Source organism: Mangifera indica, unplaced genomic scaffold (assembly GCF_011075055.1).
Source record: "Mangifera indica cultivar Alphonso unplaced genomic scaffold, CATAS_Mindica_2.1 Un_0010, whole genome shotgun sequence".
Classification (NCBI taxonomy): domain Eukaryota; kingdom Viridiplantae; phylum Streptophyta; class Magnoliopsida; order Sapindales; family Anacardiaceae; genus Mangifera; species Mangifera indica.
The window spans coordinates 573,187-594,773 of record NW_025401102.1 but is presented as its reverse complement, the minus strand read 5'-3'; the positions used below and the strand labels follow the sequence as shown (position 1 = coordinate 594,773).

The window sequence follows — 21,587 nt, the reverse complement described above, 5'->3', positions numbered from 1 at the left end:
TGACGAAGTTTTCGTCTTCAATGACGATTTTAAAATCTTGGGGGGAAATAGTCATTTTTCAAACTTCGGATAAAAAAAATTATTAATTTTTAAAACTTAGGAAGGAAATTTTTTAAAAATATTTTTAGTAAATAACGGTTTTATCCTTAATCTTAACTGAGATTTTTAATAGAAATTAACTCATGAGTCAGTATTTGACTTTTTGAAAATTGACAAATAAAAGTTTAAATATACCTTAAACCTTGGGTGGGAACCAATCTTTTGGCCTTTTTTTTTTTCTAAAATAGAATGTTGTTCATACAATGATATTCACATAAAAGAAGAGAATAATATCTTTAAACTTTTCAAAACTCTTTGTTAAAAAATGCTTTTACTAGTTTGTTGTTTAACAATTTCATCCCTAAAACCTTGTGTTTGTTTTGAATAATATTTTATTATAAAAATAAAAAATTATGTTATAGATAAATTATTTTTATGTTACTTGTTATATTAATTTAAAATAAATTTATTTAAGTATAAAAATTAATAATTATAAAATTATAATAAAATCAAAATTACCAAAATTGATAATATTATCATTTATATTAACTGTTATATCATCATTGATAATAAAAAATTATTAAAATATTTTATTATTGACAAGTCAAATAAGATAATATTAATAATATAAAATAGATTATCAAAATAATATTACTTTCAATCAAACACCCCATAGTCTTATGGAATGTTTTGAAATTTTTTGGTAAGTAAAACTTAGGGGTTTTATATTACTAAGTCCCAAGAGATGAGAAAGTTTGAACACCCCCAATATTTTAGGAAAATATTTATTCCTCCCTTGATTATCATTTAACCTCCACGAAAATCCCGTAATAATGCCTTTTGAAAACTTGTTTACTCGGCTGACAAAAACTTAAAAAATTTTATTGCTAAACAAAACCTTGAGGATTAACAACCTTAACACAATTATTTCTTACATCAAAAGACTCAATTGAGGTGTCTAAACAAACAATCAAAACCCAGTTCGTCATCAAATGTTGATTTGAAGGAGATTACTAAGTACAAAGGTTAGGTGTTATTGGGTTTGGGTCCACTTATGAGGGATCAATTCGATCCGGTTTTCTTAACTGTCAAAGGACAGTTATTGGAGGTTAATGATAGACTCTTATTTAAAATCCAAACTGTCTCCCCAAAAAGTGTAAAACACTATTTTATCATAAACGTATTCTTTTCCACCCAATACACATAACCCAATGCACAAATCTTATCTCCCAAGTGAAAATCAGTACATGGGCAAATGAGGCCATGGAAATAGACTAATGTCAACACCTCGCATCGTATTTGAAGATGTTTTATCGAAAATTGAATCTGGGAATGCAAGTTTCAATTTTTATTTATAGAATTTCATAAAATTTGATCTTGACATGTTTGATTATTCCTAACATTAGTATCAGAGCCTAGAATGTGTATATGCCATGTTTTCTGTGGATGAAATTATGTAAACTGTAGAAATTTTGAATATGGATTCTGCTTTTAGATTGAAATTTTGATTAAAAAATTCATTTTGGGCATGAATTAAATTTGACCACAATTACATGAAATTGGTGACGGGAAATATGTTGGATGATTGATTTGAAGTGTATTGCATGTATTGAAATAAAAATCGAATCGAAATAATGTCAGAATCGATGGAAATCAACCCAAAACTGAGCACAAAAGGCATGCTTTTCTTCCTCATCGTTTCGACAGATTTCGATGACATTGGCGTCAGAAATTGGAATAATAAGGCTCGCTGTCGACTCAGCGACAAAAGCCCCATGGCACTGTTGCCAGAATGCCGCCAATTAGAAGGTCAAAAATCTAGGGTTTATGCGCGATTTCGGATGGAATTTGGATTGGAAAAACCTGATTATCAGACCTGTTGATCAACAGATTGGTCAACAGGTTAATCCACTGGCCAACTTGGTTTAGCTGAACCCGGTCAAAGCTTATCCAGGTTTATTGACTAGTCAATGGTCAATAGGTTGACCAAACTATTGACTGGCACATGTGAGCTCATAGAGGAGCATGACAAATAGCTTTTGGTGCATGGTGGTGCATGCTAGCGCTTGACGGTCATTACCCGGTGCGTGTAGACTATGTTACGGTGCGTAGAGGCGCATGCAACATCAACTAGACGTGTGAAAGAGCGTATGAACTTATTTTGGCTCATGATAGCACATGAACACCCATTTCTAACTCGTTTTGGCACATGAAACTTGTTTTCTAGTCCTTGGAAGCAATGTAGTGCTAAGATCTGTATGTGTTCCATGGGTCGTACGACATATAAAGACATGTAATACCTCATTCCAACTCTTGAAAACACATATTGATGTTTTAAAATACATGTTTCTACTTCATGCAAGTTTGTTGACTAAGGATTATCACATTGCGTGTTGAGATTATTAATAATCTGTTGAACTCTTTAAATTGAAAAAAAGATAGTATATAGTCTAATAATATCTATATATGAATATGAGCCCCGTAATCAATGATTTTGTTCAGGACAAAAATTTAAAATCTTTGGGGCAGGTGGATTCATTACAACTTGCTATAGAGCAATGTTTAGTAATATACGAAAGAATATCCACTAATTTAACGTTATTCCCAAAATTAACAAAATACGAAGTATTTGACCTAATGCAAATTTCATAGAGACTTTGTCATGGATAAAGTAACACAGAGATTAATACGAGTTAATGAAATAGTCGTAGTCAAAATAAATGATGCATTTGTTGTATAATATATTTGTTAAATATGAGAATTTTGAAATTGGTAGAATTTAATGAAATTCTCATCCAAAATTAATATTGGCACAATTAGATTAAAGTTTAAAATGTCAAACATTTTTGTCTAGAAGATGATTGAGAATATAATAAACTTTCAATTTATACCTTATGTGAGATATTTTAAATTTTAATAGGTGATTGCAATAATTAATTTGTATTTAATTGCGTTGATAGCGTTGTGTTTAATATATATGTCTTTGTGATCTTCTTAACTATGATATCCTAGGAAATGATAGTTGATTTGAATGAGAATAATACTGAATAGGGAGAATTTCATCATATGACATTTGAAATGCACAATATCTTAGATGAGCAAAAGGTTTTAGAGGTCATAGATCAGGTTAAGATAAAGTCGTGGCTAACTAAGGGATAGAAACCCAAATGAGTGCGTCACACAAGCGTGATATGGACGCACATCATGCATGTAAGAAGCAAGATTCATTTCGTGTAATAACTTGATCAATTTCATGAATAATGATATGGTATATAAGTACCACTAATATTTAACTATATATGCTATAAATATGTTTTTTATTGAAGATTTTGGAGGAATTATAGTCTGCAAATAAAGATAGTTGATTGTTGAATTTGATTTAATGTCAAATTTGATTATAAAACTGAAGTCAGTTAGACGTAACCTGACATATGAACAGTTGGTTCATTTAGAAAAATGATCTTTTTCTGATAGTGGGAGCGTATGAAGGTGTATATGACCCACAATGAGGAAAGACGAATTTTTGTTAGTTGTTCTTGCGACATAGAACTAAAGGACAAGCGCCCTTGAGGCAGTTGAACTTGGTATTCGTGCATACATTATAGAATCCAGTTTTAAAAATGAGTGGCTTAAATCCTAATATAGGAAGGAGATCGTATAATGTTCAAAGAATAAGAATAAAAAATTGAAACGAGAGTGTGGCAGAAGTACTAAAAGAAGAGATAGATATAAGATGAATAGTTACAATAGAAGTAACGAGAATTATATCGCCTATGAATGAACGGAGCTGAAAATGATAGTCTTGTTCAACATAAAGTGATAAAACTTTAGTTTCTAGTACTATGATATTAACTGAGTATTATCTTATGTGGATTACAGACTTAGAAGCCACCGACCAAGTAGCTTATGATAGAAGATCTTTAATAGATTTCTGTCGAATGCTAAATAAAGTGAATTGGATGTATGTAGACAATAATACAAGGGTTGTAGTAAGAGGAATAGACACAAACAAATAAATTTTGCAAGGTGGTGGAATTCTATACCTACATGAAATCTAATATGCTCCAAATATTTGATAAATCTTAGTCAGAGTACTTATTATTCTTAAACTAGGATATAATTTGAATTTTTCTAGGTGTTTTATTGAAATGCGATAGATTTGACTTCTATAAATTTGGTTTGTTAGTTAAATGATTGTATAGTGTTTGTCACCTTACATTCTGATAATGTTAATTTTTTTCATTATTTTTTTCTCTTATATGTATTGATATGAATGTAAATATATGTCATGCTAAATTAAGGCACGTTGGCCAAGATGGGTTAAATAAATTGGCCTATGAAAGTTTATTAGGAACTTTCACATAAATAGAGTTGTCCACATGTGAGCATTGCCTAGCTGAAAAAGCTTCTAGAAAACCATTCGACAAAGTTATAAGAATTTGACTTCCTTTGTAATTTATATACGTAAGTATATATTTTCCTATGAATGTAAAGTTTGAGAAAGTATCTCATATTTTATTACTTATGTTGATAACAATGCTCAATTCAGTCTTATCTATTTGATCTCTCGTAAGTCAAAAGTAATACAATGTTTTAGACAACGTATATGTAATTGAGGTTGAGAATCAATTAGACAAAATAGATAAGAGTTTTAAGAACTCATCGAGGTCTTGAGTATTTATCCAAAAAGTTCAAGGAGCTGAGTAATGAAAAAAGAATAGTATGATAAATAGTTATTCCAAAAACTTCGCAACAAACCAGTGTAACAGAGAAAAGTAATTAAACTCTATTGGACATGGTTAAGTCAATGAAGGCGTAAACAAAACATCAAGTCACCTTGTGATGATATGATGTTTATTGTTGCTTGTGTACTTAACCGATTGTCTACTAAATCAGTTGCTTCCACTCCCTACGAGTTATGGTCAGGTAAAAAACCTGAGTTAATAGATTGCAGCCTTAATGGTTAGCAATGTCTATCCATAGTTTTTCCCATGAGTTTAAAAAAAACTAGAACCGAGAAGAAATGAATGCATTTTTATCAAATACGTTGAACACTCCAAAGAGTATATGTTCATTAAGGAGGATTCCGCTAAAAAATTAACTGAAATTATACTATAAGGTACTGTATTCATAGAGGATATTTTTTTTATAGGGATGATGTTGATAAAATGTTTCATCTGAATGAGATGAGAACATAATGAGGATGACTATATCTTAACGACCATTAGTTGAGTCCTAAGAAATAAAACTTATATTTATTCTAGATAATGGGAACAAATGCAATTGAGCTATAACCTATTTTGGATGGTGGGAGTAATGATCTTCAATTGCTTGCTACATTCATCTCAACCTAGTAAGAGCATTGAGATTAAACTTTAATCCATTTCAGATAATAGGAACATTAATTCTCAATTGTATAGGAGTAAACATCCAAAAGTATTCAAGTGACATTTTGAAGTGAAAACGAGATTTTTATACTCACTCTCCAAGATGATGAAAAACTTGAAATAATAAAAGAAATTGTCTCATTCCTTAATAAAAAAATTTTGAAACGCATTGGAAAAAGAGATGAAATACAAAGAAAACAAACCAATTCTAAGTTTTGGTTGACTTACCATCAGATAAAAAAATCATTGGAAATGAATAGGTTTCCTGAATTAGTCATAAGACGGATGACTCAATAAATAGATAATTTCGCTTTATAGTGAAAAACTATACCCAATGAGAAAATATATATTGTGTAAAAGGATATTTTTGTCATTTATAAGATTTACTTCAATATGTTTGATTTTAGCTGTAATAACATATTTGAATTTAGAATTACACCAGATAAATGTCAAGAGAACTTTCTTTAGTAGAGAACTTGACAAAGAAATTTAAGTAAAACGAGATATAAAGCTCATTATTATAGGTCTAAAACGCAGAGTGTGCAAACTTTAAGGACATTGAATGTCTAAAACTATCATCCAGATATTGGTATTTGAAATTTCATAAGTTTTAATGTCTTATGACTTTAAAATGATTTATCAAAATCACCATGTCTTTGTGACGAAGTCTAATGACAAATTTGTAATTTTATCCATGTGTGTGATGATGTGTAAATAGCTAGAAATGATTTGAAATAAATGATGATCATCAAAGGATGATTGTTCATACTTTTTTGACTTGTTGATATTTCTATGTCAAATGACGAATTATTGAGCCAAAAGAGATATGTCCTAAAACTTAAAATAGAAGTAGAGAAATATCAATGATTATTTTTTCAGATGTCATCAGATGTATTATGTATACTATGATGCGTGCATGCCCAAATATTTGTTTTATTGTCGACTGGTTAATCAATATAAGTAAAAAATGAGAAAAAAGCATTGGAAGAAAACAAACCAATTCTAAGTTTTGGTTGACTTACCATCGGATAAAAAATTCATTGGGAATGAATAGGTTTCCTCAATCAGTCGTAAGACGAATGACTCAATGAATAGATAATTTCACTTTATAGTGAAAAACTATACCCAATGAGAAAATATATATTGTGTAGAAAGATATTTTTGTCATTTATATGACTTACTTCAATATATTTGATTTTAGCTGTAATAACGTATTTGTATTTAGAATTACATTAGATAAATGTCAAGACAACTTTCCTTAGTGGAAAACTTGACAAAGAAATTTGAGTAAAACGAGATATAGATCTCATTATTATAGGTCTAAAATACAGAGTGTGCAAACTTTAAGGACGTTGAATGACCTAAAACTATCATTCAGATACTAGTACTTGAAATTTCATAAGTGTTAATGTCTTATGACTTTAAAATGATTTATCAAAATCACCATATCTTTGTGATGAAGTCTAATGACAAATTTGTAATTCTATCAATATGTGTGATGATGTGTAAATAGCTAAAAATTATTTAAAGTAAATTATGATCATCAAAGGATGGTTGTTCATACTTTTTTGACTTGTTGATATTCCTATGTCAAATAACAAATTATTGAGCCAAAAGAGATATGTCTTAAAACTTAAAATAGAAACAGAGAAATGTCAATGGTTATCTTTTCAGATGTCATCGGATGTATTATGTATGCTATGATGCGTGCATGCCCAAATATTTGTTTTATTGTTGAGTGGTTAATCAATATAAGTAAAAAACGAGAAAAGAGCATTGGAAGGCTATATGTATAACTTTGATATTTTTAAAAAGCTCTGAGAATTATTTTTTATGTAATTAAGGATCAAATTTGTATTTGATTGACTATTGAGATGTCGGTTTGTGAAGTATTTAAACTAATGCAAATTAATATAAGGCTATGTTTTTCTTATTTCAAAAAAGCCCATATTTTGGAGATGCGTAACCGTATCCACAGCGAAAGTCTAGTATATAGTCTGTTTAGTAAATATACAAAAAACTATTTGGTTAAGAAGATTCTTCATGAATCTGAATAAACAGAACGATATTGTCAGAGTAATAGTTATCTGTTAAAATAAAAGATTATGAATTTTTATAGGATAACCAAACGTATCAACACTAGATACAAAGTAGTAAGAGACCCCATTTTCAAGAGAGAAATAATCGTACAATATAATTCTACGTATTGTATAGTTACTAATCCTTTAATCAAGATTGTTTTAAGAAAAATATTTCTTGCATATGTTAAATTTCTTAGATTACATAGACTATGATTGATAAGTGTTAAACTTATCTATTGTACTGGTAACATAATATCAGAACCCATGAATTCAAGTTCATTTTATGTTTTGAACTTGCGTCCCAAAATTCTTGGTTTTTCATTACATATATATCTTTTTTTAGCTTAACAAGATTGTAATGTCACACAAGTGAGAGATTAGCTTACTCATATGAGTAATTACCTTTGGCTCTGAGAGAGTGAGCAAAGATGAGATATTATTCTTGAGAAATTTGATGCTAAAAGAGTATACTAATGGAAGACAAATTTCTCAAAAAAAAAATTTATCAAAGTTAAAATGTCGCCTTGATAATTGATCAAGATGAGGTCATGGTTAAATACATTTGAAAATGATTTATTTAGATTCACCACATCCAAATAACTTGTGAATGTCAGATGTGAGTTCTTAATATGGATAAATACCTATAAGTGTGAAGATTATTAAGAATTCAGGTTAGACACTGGTGTAACGATTGAACTAAGATCTGTATAATGTTATGAATGACATTTGAGAAAATACACACTATAACACATGATCCATACCTTATATTGGTAAGACGACCAATTAAAGTAGTGAGAGGATGAATCATTGCTCCTTCACTATGTGAGACTTTATAAAGATTACCTCATATTGGTATCCTTTAACTCTTTGTTGTTATTCGATATTTACTCTTAGTATTGTTATCTTAACTTGGAACTTATGACCATGCATGATTCAGTCTATGAAACACAACTAAAAAAACAGCTAAGTTTAAATTAAGAAAATCGAGTAGAAGAGGAAAATTTATATATTACATGTGTCAATTGGTTGGCCGATCATGTCACTCGTATGAGAGATTGAACTTAATCATGGATACATAGGAGAATAATACAATGATAAATGAGGGATTAAAAGGAACTAGTGTTATTGAGTAACTCTGGGGGACCACGAGCTTAATGTTTTATTTTGTTTTAATTCGGATTGAAGCGGTTATATTATTCCTAACAGATGCATAATATTTAGCTCTCAAGTGTAGGTTACTTATGCGGTCAGACAACACATTTGTAAGTATGAAACGTACTGCTATATGAGATTTCTACGGCTAAGTATTTAATTCAAATTTTCCGTCATGTGTGAATGAGAAATATTAGGTTCGGGTTCATCTATGATGGATTGACTCTATCCGGTTTCCTTAACCATCGAAGGAAAGTTATTGGGGGTTGATGATCGACAGTTAGATTCTTGTTTAAAATCCAAATTGTCTCCCCAAAAAGTGTAGAACGCTATTTTTATCACAAACGTATTCTTCTCCACCCAACACACATAAATCAATACATAAATCTTGTCTCCCAAATAAAAATTAGTATATAGACAAATGATATCGTAAAAATAGACTAACATTAGCACCTTATATCGTATTCGAAGATGCTTTATCAAAAAATAAATTTGGGTATATAAATTTTGATTTTTATTTATAAAATTTCATAAAATTTAATATTTACGTGTTTAATTATTCTCTACAAGTGTAATCCCACAAGAAGGAACTAAAATCATAGACCGCTAGCTGACAAAAGAACTTCACTTTTAGCTTCGTACCATTCCGTCGAACCATCTCTTTCTTGTCTTCAATCTCTTCCCCCACTATTTTTATTCATTTCATCTCCCAGCAGTTCATATTTCCTCTGTTTGGTATAAAAACCCAACAAGCATCTCCCAACAGTTCATATTTCCTCTGTTTAGTATAAAAACCCAACAAACATCTTGCCAGTTTGGTATTTGAGAGAGAAAGAGAGCACCCCACCTCTTTTGCAAGATTGAAAATGGACTCTCAGGTCGTGGCTGCGCTTGGCTTGTCTCTTGTGGGTGGATTGAGTACTTCAATAGGTCAGTTCTTTATATTTTACTGAACTTAAAGCTTAATTGTTATTGTGTTTTTGCTTACGGGTATGTTTTAAGTTTGTGTTTTTGTGAAGCTCGATTGTTTCAGTTAGTTGTCATTTTGATCTCCTACCGTATATCTGAAACGCTAGATTTTAGCTGTTTATTAGGAACATGGTAAGGTTAAAAAATATATAATTTATGTGTTTTGCAACAGTTTTAAAAGTTTATATTTTTGTTATTTGGTTGTGAAGCTTTCTTTTTCAGTTGAGCTGAAATGGTAATAATGTGATAAATGAATGATGTGTTTAAATGGAAATTGCAAAGGTTTGGTCCAATAAGAGCGGAAAGTTACCCTACAGTATAATATGGTGGTGAGTCTACATTATAGTAGCATGGCAATCTCCACTTGGCCTTAAGTTTATCTGTGGTCTGTTTCATTTGATATCAATTGAGGAAGAGAAAAATGATAAGGGTTGGATGAGTATGAAGTTAAACTGATAATAGAACTTAAAAGTGTACTAATTATAATATTTTAGGGGTGGTTTTTATGAATTACAAGATAACTGACAGCTGTTTGAGTAGTGAACAAAGTTTCTGTTCGTTTGCCTTCTTTGTGATCGTGATTAATGAGTCAATGATCTATGATATGATATTGTTGTATCCAGATTCATACAATTTAGATATGGCATAAATGAGTCCGGAATAATAAAAAGCTCTCCCTGTCATTTCATGATATTTTAAAATTTCAAAGTCATGTTAGTGGTATGACATTTCACTTAGATATCTTAAGGGACATGCACATTGAAGTTTAAAATTTGGGAATTATTCTCTTTCAAGATAGAAGTTTGAAATCTAAGAATTATTCTCTTACAATATATGATTAACCATCACTTGAATATTTTGTTCACATGATTAAATTACCTATTTAGTCATTGATGAAGGGTATACTAGTAACATGGTTTGAAATATCTACAAATAAAACTTGTTAATGAATTCTATCTGCACACTATTTTTGCTTCCTTTTTTTGTATCTACAATATATACTTCTTTGAATTTAGATTTTATGATAAGAAAAGTATTAACTATGTATGCAATGTTTAAACAACTTTCCAAGAGTGAAGTGCATAAGGTATTGTCACTAATCTGATTATAAATGCTTGACCGTGTTGCAGGTGCACTCTTTGTAATTCTTAATCAAGCTCCCAATTTGAAGATGCTTGGACTTTTACAGGTGATGTACAGAAGTTACACACTCCATTGCTGCTGTACATTGCTGGGAATTTCGTTTTTCTACCATAATAGTTACTTGTGTATTGGGTAGTACCAATCCATTTAATAAATTGATTCTTAATGGGACATGTGATCGAGCTCTTCTTATTTGAACATCAATCTGTCCTATTGTTATATCTTATCTTAATATTACACTAATTTAAATAATTTTTACCTTCATATTTAACTCATAAAGAAAGTTGGGTCATTGATCAAAGATCATTTTGCATTGATTAAAATATTTCCTTGAGCATAAATTGGTTTTTTACTATTGGCTTCTTTTTCTCTTATTTTTTTTAAGCTCTGGTAACCTTCCCTAAATCTCTAGATGTCTCACATGCAGGGTTTTGCTGCAGGTCTTATGCTGAGCATATCATTTCTAGATTTAGCTCATAATGCCATAAACTCAATTGGCTTTTTAAAAGGCAACCTTTGGGTTAGTTTTACCTTCTATATTCATCAATTTGAATGTGTTTACTCTCATGCATTTGCTTATTCATATTTCTCTAATAAATCAATTATGGTTTCTTGGCAATGCAGTTTTTTGCCGGTGTTATATTCTTTGCTGTTGTTGCCAATTTCATCCCAGAACCATCACTTGCTTCAGCTTCTGATCTGAAAAGTAACAAGGTTATGAAATTTTATTCTCCCAATAAGTATGATTAATTGTGACTTGCTTGCTTTTACAATTGACAGTGGATGCTTCTATGTTCTGCTGATATATTTACTGGTATATTGACAGTTTGACATTGTGCTTGAGAACAGAAAAATGGGGATGACGGGGGCAAGGATATTATGAAAAAGCACCGCCGCCAAGTTCTATTTAGTGGAATCATTACTGCTATTGGTATGACTATATTGATAATATATTTGATTTCTTCTAGGCTGGGATTTTTATTAGACCAAATTGTTTTTGCTCATTCCATTGAATTGGAAATTATTGTTTGGTAATTGACTGCATATTTGATTTATTTAGCTTCAAATATAAGGGCATACTCTTCTTTATCAAATTTAGTAGATAGGCTTTATGATGTAACCGGTTGATACTTGGTGTCTTATCCCAGACAAAACATGAACAAAATAGTCAAACAATTAGTCTCACTCATGGTTGTCCATACTTTTTAAAGCATACAAATCAGCTTTCTAAGGAAGCTATTTGCTCAAAGACAAGAATTTGTAAACTCCTATCATTTCTTCTCTCCAATAGAGATTTAATGTGTGGATTTTAAAAAGGGTCAGACGCCCACATTGAAGAATTTATACATATGTAAAGCATAAGAATTCTTTTCAATCAGTGTTGTACCTATTGGTTTAATTGATGAATATTTCTTTATGATTTTTAGGCATAAGCTTGCACAATTTTCCAGAGGGAATGGCTGTGTTTCTTGGATCAATGAAGGTACTTTCTTATTTTTTATATGTTTTTATGGAAAATTTGAGTTGATTTTGTGGACAATATATCCAATCTACAATCACATTATTGGATGGATCATCATTATTGTGGTGTTTAAGATAGTTTGTTGCTTATTATATTTTGTAGATAACAAAAAAGGAGTATGCTTTTGAATAAATGAACTTGTTTTGGTAGGACCAACTCTAAGAACATAGTTGTCAAAGGCGCACCTGAAGCATGCTTGAGCGACTTTTTCGGTGCCTTGGCAGAAGTTTTAGGCACCGAAAAAGCACACTTCATTATCAACTAGGATATCTGCAACTAGATCTAAGAATTACTAGCAAATCCTAAACAGTTTTCAGCACAATTTTCAGCTTTTTGGCAGGTTTTGGGAAATTTTCAGTTAGATATAGGGGTAACTAACAATTTTTGAGGTTTACAGTGAAATTTAAGGTTGTTGAGGAGATCACTAACAAGTTCTAAGGTCATCAAGAGGTCAATAGTAAGTTTTAAAGTTGACAAGAGGTTATCGATAAGTTCTAAGGCTGCCAAAAAAATTGTTGAAAAAATTTAAGGTCATCATGTAGGTTCACTGATTCCTCATAGACGGTTGCCAAATAGGTCTAGTCTTGATCACCAATTATTTGTTTGATCTAAGATAGTTAATGAAGTTGTTGGTCAATATTTTTATTGTCGTTGTAGTTACATATTATTTTAAATTTAATGGAAATATAAAAATTTTAATAGGATTTTTTAATTGTCTTGGGTAAAAAAATGACGCTTTTGCCTTGCCTTTTTCGCCTAGGCAATAAAACCCCGCATCACTTTTTGGCGCTTTGGGCCTTTAACAACTATGTCGAAGACTCAATGGACCAGTAGTCAACTTTTCACAGGATGATTTTTTCATCTAGATTTAGTTTTAATAAAATAATGAAAACTATAGCAAGAAAAAAAACATATTATTAATATGAAAAATTCCAAAATCACATAAGAAAATTTGCAATTAATGATTGATGTTAGTGGCCAAGCCATTAGCATCTCATCAATGAGAACCACATCATGCCATCATTTGTTGGCAACTTTCAGAGCTGAATTGGTGGCACCAAACTTAGGGGTGAGCAGTTTCAGATACTCTATTAAGAAAAAAGAATCGGAACCGGCCTACTCCTAAAAATAGGAACCAAACCCTCATATAGTAGGTTTCAACTTGGAACCAAGATGGTCGGTTTCGGGTAGGGTTTGGTTCCTACCTAGAACCAATAGTTAAAATTTCTTATAAGGCCATTTTCCTTTTTCACCATTTGAAGGTTTAAAAATTTTAAGCAAATTCATCTTCTAAAGGAGATATTAAATCATCCTTTTGATAACAAAAATGAATTTGCCCACCAAGAAAATATCAATAAAGGAAGAAGCGAAGGTGTTGTTCTCTCTGTAATTGAAAGTGGAAGTAGAAGAAGCTTTTCAGTTGGGCAGAAAGTAACAAATTTGAGTAATAAGGGGATTTGTGACAACAGCTATTATTGGCATTTAATGCAAAGCAAAGCGAATCAAAGGCCATTTAATGTTATTTTTCTCCCAACAAGATGTTGCTTTTTGTAGTCTTTACCTGCTTCTTCTAATTTTTTGAATTTATGATTTTGGACAAAGAAGGGAGGCTTGTTGTGGTTTAATGAGTTAGATAAGTACAAGTCAAGATTGATGATGATGGGAGATCTGTTGTGCACTAGATTCAGTTTCTGCCTCCAGTTCCGGTTCTTAAGTGTTTGAAACCGGAACCAGAACTTGCTGGTTCCAAAAAAGTGGAATCGAAATCTACCCAAGGTGTGCAAGTTCCAGTTCTTATCCGAAACCGAAATCTAGGTATCCTATGATTCCTATTCTTGTTCCAGTTCGGGTATTTTGCTCACCCCTTAGCAAACAGTATGGCTTCCACGATTCCTTGACTAGAATCATACATCTGGTTCACCTAATGTAGTCTTGGTTTCTTGTAGTTGGTAGAATACTTATTGCTTCCTCCATTGTTGCTTTGTTGTTGAGATGTTAATAATTTGTTTAAAAATGCTCAATTTGGATTCTCAAATGAATTATATTTGATTGATGTGTGTTGAGCTACTAATCTGTTTTAGGAATTGAATGAATTGATGACAAATTCCAATTTGAACCTTCATTTAATGATGTGGGATTGGTGATGCATGTCTAAATTTCTATGTAAGTTAATCTGCTCATTTTTAAATTTCTTCATGTTTCTGTTGTAGGGTCTTCATGTTGGTCTTAATTTGGCATTGGCCATTGCTCTGCACAATATCCCTGAGGTATATATTCTCAGATCTTGTGATACAACTACTTTATCACATTGGCCAGGAATTTCTTTTATGTTTACTGCTTTCAAAATTTCCCAGAGGTATATGTCTTCAGTTCATGTTATACAGCTATTTAGCAAACTATTGCATGGAAAACAATGCCATTGAGAAGAAGAGTGCACCACCATGTTAGCTATATGATAGCCTTGGCTTGAAGCAACCTGTGACTCTTTGGAAAGAGTTTGCAAAAAAAAAAAACAAAACTATCCCCCCATTCGATTTTGTTTTCTCTCCCCACAGGTAATTTTGTATGTGACAAAAACAAGCCTAATCCTTAAGAGATGAAACTCCAAAAGCGCCTACCTGGCATCTCTAAATTAAAATTGGATTGCCATCAATTATCATGAAACCATACTTACTTTTAGTGACAGCATGTCCAAGGGAATTATTTTCCATATGTGTAACACCCCAGGTCCAATAACCCGGCCCACTGTTAAGATATTGTCTACTTTGGACACACAGTCCATCATGGGTTTGCTTCTGGGCTTTGCAACCCAAAACGCGTCTTAACAGTTAAGGAGCTCACAAACTATTTAACCAATCCAATTCTCCCGCCACTAACCAATGTGGGATCCATAGACAGAGCACACACAGACCCAACATCTCTCCCGTGCTTTGTCGATGTGGGATTCGCCTAGGGGTATCACATACACCCCCCCTTACGGGACTCAGCGTCCTCGCTGAGATTTGCCCCACCATTGTTCAAGAGGACACGCGGAGTTGCTCTGATACCATTTGTAACACCCCAGGTCCAATAACCCGGCCCACTGTTAAGATATTGTCCACTTTGGACACACAGTCCATCATGGGTTTGCTTCTGGGTTTTGCAACCCAAAACGCGTCTTGACAGTTAAGGAGCTCACAGGCTATTTAACCAATCCAATTCTCCCACCACTAATCAATGTGGGATCCATAGACAGAGCACACACAGACCCAGCATCTCTCCCGTGCTTTGTCGATGTGGGATTCGCCTAGGGGTATCACATACACCCCCCCTTACGGGACTCAGCGTCTTCGCTGAGGTTTGTCCCACCATCGTTCAAGAGGACACGCGGAGCTGCTCTGATACCATTTGTAACATCCCAGGTCCAATAACCCGGCCCACTGTTAAGATATTGTCCACTTTGGACACACAGTCCATCATGGGTTTGCTTCTGGGCTTTGCAACCCAAAACTCGTCTTAACAGTTAAGGAACTCACAGACTATTTAACCAATCCAATTCTCCCACCAATAACCAATGTGGGATCCATAGACAGAGCACACACAGACCCAACATCTCTTCCGTGCTTTGTCGATGTGAGATTCGCCTAGGAGTATCACATACACCCCCCTTACGGGACTCAGCGTCCTCGCTGAGGTTTGCCCCACCATCGTTCAAGAGGACACGCGGAGTTGCTCTGATACCATTTGTAACACCCCAGGTTCAATAACGCGACCCACTGTTAAGATATTGTCCACTTTGGACACACAGTCCATCATGAGTTTGCTTTTGGGCTTTGCAATCCAAAACGCGTCTTGACAGTTAAGGAGCTCACAGGCTATTTAACCAATCCAATTCTCCCACCACTAACCAATGTGGGATCCATAGACAGAGCACACACAGACCCAGCATCTCTCCCGTGCTTTGTCGATGTGGGATTCGCCTAGGGGTATCACAATATGCATCTCCATAACTGCTTTCAAAGAAGTGCCTAGTTCTTCTTAACTGAGTTGACGACCCACATGCAATTTTTTAAGGAAGTTGTTGCCCATGGAACTTCTATGAAGTTATGAAAATTACAGATTATATATGTGGATGAGAAAACAGAGCCATTGCACATGAAATTGGCCCTTGTCTTTGTTAGCTATGATATTCCGTTCTCGAAAAGTAGTAAAAAGAAAAATTCTCTCTTTTGCTGAGAAATTATATTAACCAATACTCTTTTATTGGGACTTTTTGCATGTTTTCTTTTACAGGGTGTTGCTGTTGCTCTTCCTGTTTACTTTGCAACACAGAGGTGAGAATGTCTTGGGGCATCATTTGAATGAATCATTTTTGTAGAGTGGGGTTTTTGCAATGCAGATGCGATCTTAGTAAACAAAGGTCTTCTGAAGTTAAAAAAGAAACTTGATTTTGGCCCTTGCTGAATCACTTAGCTGGTTCTGACATATTCAGCATCCATAAATTGGATGCTATATTGTAATACAGTCACAGTTGGTCTTTTCTATTGCTGTGTGTCTCAACTTCTTACTAAGTTCATTTTGTTCATTGTCGCAGATGCTATGACAGAATATTTGTGTATAGACAAAAGTGATGTTATTTACAAGATTATTCATTAACCTGTTGAATTCATTTCCATGTCTCAGCAAGTGGCAGGCATTCAAATTGGCAACACTTTCAGGTTTTGCTGAGCCTCTTGCGGTTGTTATTGTAGGTATGTTAACTATCTTTTTCTTCACTGCACACACACATACACACACACATGCCAGATACAATTCCACTGGGGAATTGAAACGCGACGTTATTGATTGTGTTATATTTCTTAAGCCTTTAAAAAACATCTTCTGTATCTATGTTGTGTTGAAATGTAATGCCTTTTTGCTAAAATTAATTTATTGTTAAGAATGCTTTTTTAAATTATTTGGGCTACTTGTAATGAATGCTGTTTTCCTTTGTACTGCAGCCTACCTATTCCCAAGCAGCTTGAGTCCTGAAATTCTTGAGGGCTTGCTAGGATCAGGTTTACTTTACTATCAATTTTGTGGCATTTCCAGTGAATAGAGAATTATAGTGTTATATTACGATGGCCCTTCACTTTTTTATATATGTTCACAGTTGGTGGAGTAATGGCTTTTCTAACCTTGCATGAAATGCTGCCATTGGCGTTTGATTATGCTGGCCAGAAGCAAGCTGTCAAAGCTGTGTTCTTTGGGATGGCATTCATGTCTGCAAGGTAAGTAATTCCATGGAAACTCTGAGTTTGCCAGGATTAAGTAATATGTTTTTCATCAATATCTTGATGCTTTTTCAAATGCAAATCGAAAAGTTTTTTTTTCCTTAAAAAAAGTATTTTTGAAATATGGTCAATTTGCTCATTTTAGTGTAGTTACATTCTTCTTGTGTGACTCCTTTATGCTTTTGCAGCTTATATTTTCTTGAAATCAGCCTACCGAAAGATACGAGCTTGTAGTTGTTGCATATGATGTTGTACATTCCAGAGCCTCCATGGTGAGTCCTCAGAAATTTCAGCATTACTTGCTAGTATCAAGGTCCTGTATTAATGTTCAGCTTTATTAGATTGATACATCAAACTTAGCTGAAAGGCAGAGATATAGCTTTCTTAGAAGGATGTTGGTTCTTATGCATGAATGTGCTTTTTTGAAATGTAACTTAGTAGGAAAGAACAACAAAAAACTGAGAAATTACATATTCCAATAAACTTCTTGTCAATTTGGTCAAGCATTCTCAGTTGAACTTCTTGTCATCGATCTTTCTGTGCTTTGTCAAATTTACACCAATTACACAACTTGTTCAACATACAGAAATATGTCCAATAGGAAGTGTGAGAGTTCATTTTGCTGAAAACCCTGACAATCCATTTGATGAAAGCATAGGAAGTTTTGCAACTGCAAATTTTATACAGGTATTTGGTTTGCCCAAAACTTCGTTTCTCAGAAATAAATCTGGTTGTGCAGCATATTGTTTTGGACGGATTGAACTTTATATCTAAATGTACACATTTCACATGTTCAACATGGCATTCTTTAAGAGCCCCTTTTTTTCTTTTGCTCAGGACATCTTTTTAACTTTGTTCTTTTGATCTTTTTGAGAAAGATCCTACTACATAATCCTCTTAATGTATTTCGATCAAGAAATTAACTTTAGCCACATTTATTCATGTACATGTTGTATTAAGTAAGGTACTATGTTTATACATCAATTTGTGGCAAGGACATGGGGAGGTAAAATAGTGAATGAAAAAGACATTAGAAAGAGGTAAACTGATCAGGAAGAAAACGGAAACCCTAGAGAGAAACTATAAAGTGAGGTCATGATCTTATAGACAATAAACAATGACCACTTGCTTTCAGCACACAATGCAACAGTGATGAAAATTTCAACTTGTACTTTTGAAATTTCAAATTCTATACGATTACAATATATTTCATTAAAAAATCTAATTTTCAAAATGGGTATATATATACAATAATATTATGTTTGTACACTTTTAATACATAATTATGTATGCACATAGATATATCATTATGTGATTAGATGATTTTAAATTAACAATAAAATAATACTCAATCATATGATGACACTTTTACATGTGTATATATATATGTACTATAAAATAATACTCAATCATAGCATTATTCTATATATATACACACATAAACACTATGCGCAAGCATGCACACACAGGCAAACACACATACACATATACATATACACACACATATATACACTATGCCTTAGTAAGAATGCCTTAATATTATTTCTATAGCAATTATGAGTGAATAATCTATGGACAAATCTTTTATACCAAAATGTAGTAAGATGTATGTATATTGCATATGAATAGATCACCTCTTTATCTAGGAAAGATGGAAATGAGGATTTATATTATTGATGAGTCTGTGGCTTTTGCCAACATATCATTGCAAGGACTAAGCTTTAGTCAATTTTCGTTCGTGGGGGTCCATTCCTTTTTATCACAACAATTAAAAAAAACAAAAGGTTCAATCTTACAGATTTTTTCTTTTGATTTTGTTTTACCTTCCCTTCTGAATTGAATTGAGAACATCATGATTATAATTTTATGGGAAATATTGCAAATCTTTGACAACTCATAGGAAGCAGAAAATCTGATGAAGTGATTCATGGGATCAAAGATGTCTAGGCCTATCTTTCTCTGTTAACAGAAAAAAGTGAGCTTTTTATTGAAGTTGTCAAAGTTGAATGGAGAGAAGGGGGAAGCATTTAGGAGATGAGGAGAACAACTATACTTAAAGCAAAGGCGAGGAAAAGTGTTTCATCAATTAAAAAATGAAAAAAAAAAAAACTAGTGTTTTTCAAATTAATGTTTTATTGGAAAGAGCAAACGACAAGGTCACGAAAACCAATAACACATGTCAATTTGTTTATGAGAGATAATTTAAGTGATAATGAAAGAGTTCTATATATAAAAGGTCACGAGTTCAATTTCCTTTCGGTAACAATTTAAAATTAAATTATTGACTTTTTAAGTATAATGATTGTAGAGGCTAATAATTGGATTCAGAGTTTTACCTGTTCAATGTGATTAGTTTGATTCTGAAAAGACAATTCTACTCAGTTTGGATGATCCCCACTCCGAGCACGTATATAATGCATCCTCTACAAGGAGCTACTAAGACATCTCGATGCCAAGTGTATAATGTATCTTATGGGTATCTATCACTTTCTTAGTCTTATTGCTTTCACATATATTACACCACATTACATACAACTAGTGGCTAACTCAATGTACATCATTTTGTCAACTTTCTTGAATTTGATTCGAACCTATTTCAATTAAGGTATGTGCATCTTCCATATAATCGGATAGTTTTTGTTAGGTAGTCATCTCAATTTGCCTTTGAAAAGACCTCTTTACCTTTAACCTCATTCCAACACACAACATTGGTGTAAAATTTTCTTTTTGCTAAACCTTGTATGGGTGTGACTAGAACTATATACACCCGTAACTCTATTGGGTGATGTATGAGCATACACGCCTTGGTGTCACAATCGTACATCCAAAACTTTGACTAACATACACCTAATATTTGACTAACGTTTGTTATCTCACTTTTGCTTTGTTACAGGTGTGCATTCCTTCACCTCACTCTTATGAATTCATCTAAGTTATGTATGGGTGTACACTCCATAATATATGACTGCATGTGCCACAAATTCTAAATACTCTCGGGAATACATCAACTTATAGGAAACTCAACTTTTACCTAAAGGATGTACAAATGTACATCTCTGCATGTATAACCATACATCTCATCTAGAATTACTGTTCTATCAATTTTAAGGCCAATCAACTTAGATGTTCTATTGTAAATAATGCAAATCCAATCTCTATTCATCCTAAACATGTTTTTTATTTTCAAATTAGCAAAATAATACAAGAATAGCAAAATTAGTCTTAAATTTCTTCATAACATACTAACATGCATTTCACCACACAATATTACAAAACATATTCTTATCCTTGGACCTCTTAATCAATATTACGAAACGTATTCTTATCCTTAGACCTCTTAATCAATGTAGTATGTTGTATGTGTTTTATAATTCGATTAAAATCATACACGTAACCTTCATAACCATTACATATCACAAAATCAAAACATGGTAAGAGAAAGCCAACTACTTACCTCACTTTCGGTGAATGTTATTCTTCATGTGGCTTATCTAAATTCTGTCAACCAAAAGACTACTTCCAACACTCCTAAACTTTCCAAAGGCTCACAAACTCTCTAATCTCTCTCTTTTTGCTTTGGAATATAGAATGCGTAAAATGAATAATTTTAGCCTTCATTATCATTTTTTATTTTGGTGAAATAACACAATGTATGACTATACAATCCTCATGCACAGGTAGACGTACAGTTTTATGACAAAAACCATGATTTGTGATCATAAAAAATGTTTTTATCTAAAATTCAAAATTTACAAACGATCGTATGTTGCTAGACATATGGACATACATCGCTTAACATAGGTGTATAAGTGTGCATCCATTACATGCATGGTCATACCTTGTCCAACCAACACTTAACCAATTCATGTGTTAAGCATAAAAGACTATTATGCCTTTAACTATGCATGTAAGGGCATACAATCTTGAGGTGTATGATTATACATATTCTTAAAAAATAATATATTTTATTCATAAATGAGTAAAAAGACAAAATTACCCTTAAACGTATTTATGGGTGGTACAGTTTCTCGATAAAAATCAT

General features: G+C 32.6%; 1 protein-coding gene across 3 annotated transcripts; it reads left to right on the top strand.

The window, feature by feature from the left end:
- The first annotated feature begins 9,261 nt into the window (after positions 1–9,261).
- On the top strand, positions 9,262–18,484 carry LOC123205619 (zinc transporter ZTP29-like). Of its 3 annotated transcripts, XM_044622616.1 has the most exons (13): positions 9,262–9,589; positions 10,759–10,817; positions 11,199–11,291; positions 11,396–11,485; positions 11,621–11,702; positions 12,199–12,254; positions 14,504–14,560; positions 16,566–16,606; positions 16,956–17,023; positions 17,273–17,329; positions 17,425–17,542; positions 17,734–17,817; positions 18,132–18,484. In XM_044622616.1, exons 1-12 carry the CDS (start codon positions 9,526–9,528, stop codon positions 17,777–17,779), a joined length of 831 nt encoding a protein of 276 aa, XP_044478551.1. In that variant the 5' UTR covers positions 9,262–9,525; the 3' UTR covers positions 17,780–17,817; positions 18,132–18,484. The 3 variants fall into 3 exon arrangements, with proteins under 3 accessions (XP_044478551.1, XP_044478550.1, XP_044478552.1); XM_044622615.1 differs by lacking the exon at positions 18,132–18,484 and having other exon boundaries at positions 17,734–18,048; XM_044622617.1 differs by lacking the exon at positions 18,132–18,484 and having other exon boundaries at positions 9,552–9,589; positions 11,212–11,291; positions 17,734–18,048.
- Positions 18,485–21,587: the final 3,103 nt, after the last annotated feature.